Source organism: Limulus polyphemus, unplaced genomic scaffold (genome assembly GCF_000517525.1).
Source record: "Limulus polyphemus unplaced genomic scaffold, Limulus_polyphemus-2.1.2 Scaffold9924, whole genome shotgun sequence".
Classification (NCBI taxonomy): domain Eukaryota; kingdom Metazoa; phylum Arthropoda; class Merostomata; order Xiphosura; family Limulidae; genus Limulus; species Limulus polyphemus.
This window is the reverse complement of record NW_013675534.1, coordinates 4044-13281: the sequence shown is the minus strand read 5'-3', so window position 1 is coordinate 13281 and position 9238 is coordinate 4044. Positions and strand designations below refer to the sequence as shown.

General features: G+C 34.7%; 1 protein-coding gene across 1 annotated transcript in view; it reads left to right on the top strand.

Annotated features, from left to right (window-relative positions):
* The window catches only part of LOC106476156 (protein CASP-like), a 19264-nt gene that overhangs the window by 7482 nt on the left and 2544 nt on the right, over positions 1–9238 (top strand). Inside the window, exons 2-3 of the mRNA XM_022380089.1 lie at positions 6698–6868; positions 7641–7715. Of these exons, the coding sequence (XP_022235797.1) occupies positions 6698–6868; positions 7641–7715 (246 nt within the window). The remainder of the gene's footprint in view (positions 1–6697; positions 6869–7640; positions 7716–9238) is intronic.

Below are 9238 nucleotides of genomic sequence, written 5' to 3'. Positions count from 1 at the left end.
AGTTTATTATATATATATATATATATATATATATATAGGACTATTGGCTTCGAAATACTTCACCGGCCGTAGAATATTTTGTCTTTCATCACCCAGCCCAACTGATGAATTCTGGTATTGAACAAAAAGCTTATTTGGTGGTGACGTGTTTTTAAAACAATTATAAAACGTCTAATATTAATAGTCTGTAAAACCTGTTAATTGAATACAAGTTTGGATTATTTCTAATAGTTTTAATTAGATTTTTATAATTTATAAGAATATAAAATATATTTCCTCCCCTTTCTTGTTATGTTTTCATTGAAAATAAGTAACTCTCTCCTCAAAACATGAAGTCATTTAATTAGGTAATTACCCTTTTCCAGAAGTAGATTCAATGAAATAGCTGGTAAATATCTTTTCGTACATCTTTAATTATTGAATGACCAGTTAATCTTACGCTTGTGTATAATTAATTTTCCATATCTATTGAGTTTTATCTGTGGTGGAAAACTAGCCTAAAAGGTGTGATACTAAGTGTGGGAAAAACATTTTTGTCTATATGAAAATTGGCCCGGCATGGCCATGTGGTTAAGGCGCTCAACTCGCAATCTGAGGGTCGCGGGTTCGAATCCCTGTCACACCAAACATGCTCGCTCTTTCAGCCGTGGGGGCGTTATAATGTGACGGTCAATCGCACTATTCGTTGGTAGGGCTATCTGCGCTAGCCGTCCCTAATTTAGCAGTGTAAGACTAGAGGTAAGGCAGCTAGTCATCACCACCCACCGCCAACTCTTTTCGTGTAGCTTTGCGCGAAATTCAAAACAAACAAACATAATAGTGTAACGTGCTTCCGGACACAAGTATGACCACGCTGAATTTAAGTGTATAAGATTAAGTATCTCAAAAGATAAGAGCTACAAGTGCAATAAAGTCGCTATTTTAACACGAACTATCACGTGTTTGTTGTTGTTGTTCTACCCGATTTTGTTATTTTTTGTTGTTAAGCATAAAGTTACACAATGGGCTATCTGAACGGTGCCCATCACAGGTATCGAAACCCAATTTTTGGCGTTGCTTTGTTTTTATCTTTCTAAACGCAACGGGCTTTTTGTGCTGTGCCCAAAACGGGTATCCAAATTCGTTTTTTTTATGTTATAATCCTTCAGACTTACTGCTGAGCCGCTGGGGGACTATGTGATTTTAACTAAAGAAAACAACTGCCTACCTATATGTATATATCTTTCTATATATATGGGTTATTTAAGTCATCAGTTAGTGAGGATCTGATTGATTGTTGTGATTAGTAGCTTAAAAAAAAACTCCTTCTTCCATCTGTGCGATTCTACTAGAGGGAGAACGTATAAGAAAATATAACTGTGAAAGGACACTTGTGAAATTAGAAACATGTCGAGGTTCTGATTGTAGTTTCAGTACATAAGTAGCCCTAACGATACACATTAATCAGACAACTCTCTCTTCCATTATAGCCAAATGGGTTTTAATTTGCCATTCTGTAGATCAAGCTCAATGTCGTGTTAGTGTTGCAACTCCAGCGTGACTAATTTATACCGTCTTTCATAGAAGGATTTTCATGAATATTCATTAGCATTGCTTAATAACTTTCAGCAATAACGATTAGTTCACCCAAACTCGTTTCTGTGTAAAGGCCCACTGCATGTGTGCACGGATAGTTAATTCCTCACGGTAAGATCAAGACTCGCTTTTAAATTGACCAACGGTTCAGTGTACAGTAGTATATTTTATCGTCTCCTAAACCAACAGCAGTCTTTGTTTTGTCAGGCCTAGTTTTCGGCAACGTCGCCTTAGCTTACAGGTGATGGCGTACAGAGGCTTAATGCTGGAGTTTCTGAGGGACGTGCTTAATGACTGGACGCGATGAAACCTGCGGCTGTTCAAAATGTACGATCGTTAACATTCAGCTGTATCTTCCTTCCGTTTATCCTCCTTGTTTAACGTAGGCCATAGGACTTTTTAACTCCTTTTTTTTTCCTTAAATGATACGTACGCTTTTAGGCCACCTATATGCAGAGCCACAGAAAGTACCAAATCTTGCAATGTTTCGTACGGTATGTAAAGTTGAATATCGTTATGAGTTTCATCTTTCAGTTTCCTGGATATTGTAGTGCATACTGGAGCACCCTTCCAGTAAGCTTGCGGATTTATAACGCTAAAAAAAAGCGGTAGGGCAACGGATTCACAACCTTCTGACAACAAGTCCAAAGCACTATCCACCGTGATATCCCCTCAGATATTGTAACGTCACATTGTATCATCATAAGTTTTTATTTATACTTATAAAAGTAAAAATAGTAATAGATTTTTTTGATTTTTTTTTGTCCGCGAACTACTACTGTCTGGTCTTTGGACCAACCACAACCAAACTTGGTAGAATAATACAATGGATCAAAGGGTATGCCATAGGGTAATAGCTACCCAGCTACACCTACTCTGTGTCATGGCCACAGGAAAAATATGCTTGTTTAGCTAATTACTTCACAGTGTTGGACCAATATTTATTCCTATTTTTTTATTTTGAGTTTTTCTTGGAAAATTTCCAGTTCTTTCATTAAAAATGCCAAATATTCAAATTTTTACCAGGAAAAAAGGCAACCAAAGCACAAGGTCAGACCCCTAAAGTGACAGGGCTACATCTGAAAACCCCTTGCTTTACACATGGTCAGTTCTATGTTGAGTGTTCAAAAGTAGGATCACCAAGAAATATATTTATTCAGCCCAGGAAGGAGTAGGAGCTTCTGGTGTGGATTATCAAGAAGCTCTCAAAGTATCAACAAATGGGTTCTGGTGTGGTTTATCAAGAAATCCTCAGAGTATGAATAAACAATGAGTTCTGGTGTGGTTTATCAAAAAGCCCTCAGAGTATCAACAAATGAGTTCTGATGTGGTTTATCAAGAAGCCCTCAGAGTACCAACAAATGAGTTCTGATGTGGTTTATAAAGAAACCCTCAGAGTATCAACAAACAATAAGTTCTGATGTGGTTTATCAAAAAGCCCTCAGAGTACCAACAAATGAGTTCTGATGTGGTTTATCAAGAAACCCTCAGAGTATCAACAAACAATGAGTTCTGATGTGGTTTATCAAAAAGCCCTCAGAGTATCAACAAACAATGAGTTCTGATGTGGTTTATCAAGAAGCCCTCAGAGTATCAACAAATGAGTTCTGATGTGGTTTATCAAGAAACTCTCAGAGTATCAACAAACAATAAGTTCTGATGTGGTTTATCAAAAAGCCCTCAGAGTATCAACAAACAATAAGTTCTGATGTGGTTTATCAAAAAGCCCTCAGAGTATCAACAAACAATGAGTTCTGATGTGGTTTATCAAAAAGCCCTCAGAGTATCAACAAACAATAAGTTCTGATGTGGTTTATCAAAAAGCCCTCAGAGTATCAACAAATGAGTTCTGATGTGGTTTATCAAGAAACCCTCAGGGTATCAACAAATGAGTTCTAATGTGGTTTATCAAGAAGCCCTCAGAGTGTCAACAAACAATAAGTTCTGATGTGGTTTATCAAGAAACCCTCAGGGTATCAACAAATGAGTTCTGATGTGGTTTATCAAGAAGCCCTCAGAGTATCAACAAACAATAAGTTCTGATGTGGTTTATCAAAAAACCCTCAGAGTACCAACAAATGAGTTCTGATGTGGTTTATCAAGAAACCCTTAGAGTATCAACAAACAATAAGTTCTGATGTGGTTTATCAAGAAACCCTTAGAGTATCAACAAACAATGAGGCTGTAGAGGGATTAGTACAACTAACAAAATTCAGTAATTGTAACACCATTCCTGAAATGTGGAATAAAGCGGATGTTAAATAAAGTAGTTGTAAAACAGATTATGTACATAAATACAAGTTATTTATTTAACTTAGTAGTTCAAGTCCTACATTCAATCCTTATGCCCCCAGAAGTAAGACGGGTGTCTCAACTTGTAAAGCTTATAAAACCCAGCCTGCAGTTATACAATAGCAGGACTTTTGTTTGTAAGACTAAGGTCAGGTTTGTCGTTTATTCAAAAGCTTCCAACTTGAGCGGAATATTGTATTTATTAGTCTAATAATTATCTAATCATGAGAAATAGGTATTATAACAGATTTTGACTGATTCATCAGGTAAGACAGCAAAGAAAAAATAGTTTGTTGTTGTTTTTTATAATCCCTAATATTATCATGTATTTCTTTCTGGACCTCGTCGCCTTTTGAAATACTTCAAATACTGTTAAAGGTAACAGGACCTCTAATAAAACATGAATCATGCAGAAGATATAAAAAATGTCGTCGGTATTGCAATGAACCCCTTTAAGTACTGCTATGTATTTTACATAGAATGTAATTTCACCCAGTTATTTCATTAGCTCTTTACATATGTGTTGTAAAAGTTTGTTTGTTTGTTTGTAATTAAGCACAAAGCTACACAATGGGCTATCTGTGCTCTACTCACCACAGGTATCGAAACCCGGATTTTAGCGTTGGAAGTCCTCAGACATATTGCTATGCCACTGGGGGGCATTGTAACAGGAAGAATCGTAAAATTTCCTACGTCATATTTGTTAGTTTAAATTTTACACCCACATATCCTTCTAACGTTTACTCTACTACTCTCATCCTATAAGGGTTGTGATTGTTAATCACAAGATGACACTAAGCTAAATAGTTCCCCATTTTTATCACGCAAATATGGAAGGTTTAAAGTCCAAATGAAAGATGATATTAATTTCCCTGGTTGATGTCGATATGGACGATTTGGAATCATTTCAATTATAATGGTTTGTTGTCTGTCATTTGGTTGGTAGTTTTAACGCGTCATTCTTGATTTTCGAGTATCATCTTACAGGATAATTGTCTCACAAGTGATTGGATATCGTGATCTGCTTTCGCTTGACAATCTTATTGAAAATTTTTGTTTTTATTATGTAATTAACCATGCAAGCAAACAACTGGCGGGTCTAAACCTTCGATCAGATACTTGGAAGCATGGGATATAATCTCTTGAGTGCAGTACACGTTCAAAATAGATTCAAATTAACAACCTTAGATTCTCTAATATGCAATATTTAAGTTACTTTGCAAAAGTACTAAAACATACAGTTTGAAATTAAACCTAGTTTATCGTCATGTACTATAGCGTCTTTTTGTACGGATATATAAAGAACTTCTTTCTTTACGATCTGAAATAAAATTTTGCAACCATTTAAAATTTCTCAAACAATATAGCCTAACCTCCTTTATTTTAGTTTATTCCTCTATTTGTATGTCGTTTATGTCAGGCACATCTGTTTTTGTTTTTATTTTAAGTACCAATTCGTTCTTTGACTTATCTATACCTAGTAGTTTCTTAGCAACTTAAGCTGACCAATCATTGATCCACTTGACCTCCACTCTGTCCATTCGTATTCATCTATCACAATATTTTGCCAATACTTCCAACTTTTCATCATTCAAGCTGTCATCCCTCCCTCCTTGTCTAACAACAAATCTAGTTATCCAACTGCCTCTTTCTTTAGCCACTTTCCCGCATGTTATTTGTCCTTAAGTTTCTTCGTCTGCCTATTTCTCAATTCATTCATACATTTATCATCAAACGTAGCAGCTAGATAATTTCAACAGCGAATCTTCCTTCGGCCCGCCGTCCTTTTATACCTACCAGGCCGTTTATTCACGTGTTACTGTTGAGTTGAGGGTACCCAGCGTAGCAGGCATTCGGAAAAAAATTACATAACACAGCTGAAAATAACCTTAAAGCTCACCTGAGAAGTTGCTGAATAAATATAGAAGAAGGAATGCCACTCTTGACTCCATTAGTTATTTTATCAAACGGCACTAGTTTCTTATCCTCTTATTGACTTTACAATTTAGTTTACGGATGCAATATTAGATAATTTTGATACAGTTTAAAAACGACATAATGAACCCTTGGGGCCGGGTGTCGGACTGCGGATTGAATGGTCCAAGTTTCGAGACGAGCTGGACATGTTCTACACTTTCAGCTGTAGAAATGACAGTCAAATCCTGTCACTCGTTTCAAAGAGCCGGATATAAGCCTTTGTGGTGGCGAGTACTTCTGGCTGACTGCTCTTAATTCATTCATTAGTTCAGAATTTGGGACGGCCCTATCTGAACCCCGGGCCTCTGACGACCTGACCGTTTAGCCCACGTGTGCATGTTACGGTTTTGAAAATTCCAATTCCATTGATCTTGGACAAGTCGACTGTGATTTATCATTTTGTAACATATACATTCAAAATATTACAAAAACACGTGACATTTCTTGAAAAACTGGTAAATCAGAATATTATTCATTCATGACAACTTACAGAGTTGATTATTCTATGCTAAAAACAGTAAAATATGTTGGGCAAAGAAAGTTTAGGTTATATAAGTATAATATTCCTGAGGAGAAATGATACGATACATTTTTATGTAGGAAGATCTAGAAAATATTCCATCTTTAATAACAAGGTAGTATATATATATATATGTTCTGCTTTTGATGTTTTACCATTGTTGGGGAGTTTTGAACATATATTGAACCTTATATTATTCTTGCCGCTTTTTAAAACTTTTAGAAATCAAAATCAAGTAAGTGCAAAAGTTCATTGACCTTGCAGTTTTAAGAATAATTTTTACTTCCCTGAAAATGTACTTTGCATGTTGTTAATGTTAGTTTTCTCCGTTAGAGGGCAACACTGAACAAGAAAGAGGTGTCTACGCTGAAAGAGCGGTTTGACAACACCAAACAGACTCTACAACTGACTGTTCAGATTCAAAGAGCTCCCGTCATGGAGAAAGCTGTGGGAGTATTCAGTCGGTCTTCTTTGGAGACCGAACTAGCTGCAAAGGAAAATGAGGTAAGGTTGTAGGTGGCGCCATCTATTGACTTCGTAGTAATTATTAACTGATTAAATTTGTTATTTCATCTTCTCTCTAATAAACTATATTATGACACCATTCAAATTATTTTAAGTTAATATCTTCTTGACCAAGTGTGTGTTATATGATATTAATTTTTTTTTAATTTTCAGGATTTTTCAGAAAATATTAATTTAATTTTTTACTTAGTGCTTCAGAAACTTTAATTTTCCGCTGTCGATGATTATGATTCTAGATATTTCATTAATGACATATATATATATTTTGTTTCAGATCTTCACATTCTAGAACAGTGTTTCACACAAGATGAGTCGCGACCCCCTTTTTTTAGTCCTCGAGGTGCCTGTGAGATGCACATAACACCTTTGTTATGAACTATGACGAACTGCGCCAAGAAACATCCAGAACTTTTTCATCCTTGTAGAGATAATGGGAGGTCGTAGCGACCAAAGCCCGGACGCGGGGGTCGTCTGTCAAATCTGGCTGAGAAACACTGTTCTATAATGATCGCATTTATACTATAATTGTAAATATTATTTAAAAAAAAAAGCTTAAGTGATGAAACGGTGTTTCTGCTGCTTTTACTAAACAGATATGTGGATAGGACAAATTTCATATAAGATTTGTAGAAAGTCGTTTGGTGATTTCTATAAGATAAAAGGCTTCTCTCTCTCATGGTTTTTGTTGTGTAATTTAAAATATAAGCTTTGTGTATATTTTCTATTTAATTTTAAACGTCATTTTCTTCAGATTTCCCAGCTAGCTGATGATATACAGAGTCTTCAGTCCACAGTCAACTATTTGAAAGAAGCAAGCGCTTCACAAGTAAGTATGCTCTCTGTACCATCTCAATTCAAGACTTATAACACCTGGAGGTATTTTACTTGACCTTTTGTCAAGTTTATGAAAACGCCAATCGTTTTGCTTTCCTTCTCTGTATCTTTATTAACAAAAGAGTAATACCACTACACTAATTTTATGTTTATTTGTTGTGTTCTCTAGTAAAATAGAACTTCAGTTATTTCAGTTAACCTTTCTCTTTCTGCGCAATCTCAGTTTTAAGATTTACGTCCAAGGACTGATCTCAGCAGTGCCATCTGTTGCTTGAAAAAAAAACCTAAAAACATATTTTCTTTATGAAATACAAACTTTTTAAAATGCGTTAGGAACAAAAATTATAATCTGATAAAAGCTTTCAGCTACATTTTCTGTAGTACAGATAAAGTCTGGTTTAAAATTCATGTGATTGGTCAAACAGCCTTTTTAGCGCATTCTTTGTTTATCACTTGCGTTACCAACGGTCACAGACCACGTTATAGATTCATAACATACGTTACAATTACCAGCATGTTATATAATGATATAGATGTGAAGTGTTTGTAAAACATAGGTTGTTACAACCTCATAAAATATGTTATAATTATTATTTGTTGGCATGTATATAAATATAAACAATTCATTTTGTAGATCCTATTGTGGGTCTTAATATAACGTGGACAAACTGATATGTAGAAATGTTAAAAAAATTTACATTTAACAGAATTTTTTTTTTAGTTTACACAGCCGTCTAAACAGAAAACATAGCTGTATATCTGAGTAAACTGTGAACACTTTACTTCATTGTCTGATTATGGACTGGTAGAACAATAAAGAACATTAAGGAACCAAACATTATTATACCTTGAAGGGTGTTGTCTTCTGTATAGTACGAGTCCTTTACTGAATACACTAGTACAAATAGAAAACTGCTTTTTTAAATAGCATTTAGGCTTACACATTAGGCCTACACAGGTGCTCGTGAAGACTACTAAACAATATATAATTATAACTGTCTAATACAAGCCAATTAAGTCCTTAAAAAACAAAAAAGTATATATTTGATTGTAAATTAAAAATCATTAGATAAAAAAATAAGCTATTTGGTGTCATAATTCAATGGATTATCAAACACAAACTTAGAAATATCTTGCAGATACGAAACAAATGAAATGATAAGGTTATCATAACCAAATGTTATAAAATAACCATTTTAAGCAAAATTAGAAAAGCAACAAGCTGAGGCAACACCAAACACTTGGTAGTTATTTTGATTACATCATTACCTATCTGTTGAACATGTGTTTTGTGTTAACTATTCTAAGACTGCTTTCAATCATTTTTAGGTTTTAACATAAGTCGTTTTTTAAAGTGTATTGAATGTTTCTAAAATTTAATTTCGCTTCTATGATCAACAAATTCTCTCTGAGATTAACTAGATCAGATTGCAGAAGTCTTTGTATTACATGAAATATTTATATCCAGTTGGACTAATAAAGTTAAACATTACCACTTCTAGTCATGAAACTGTA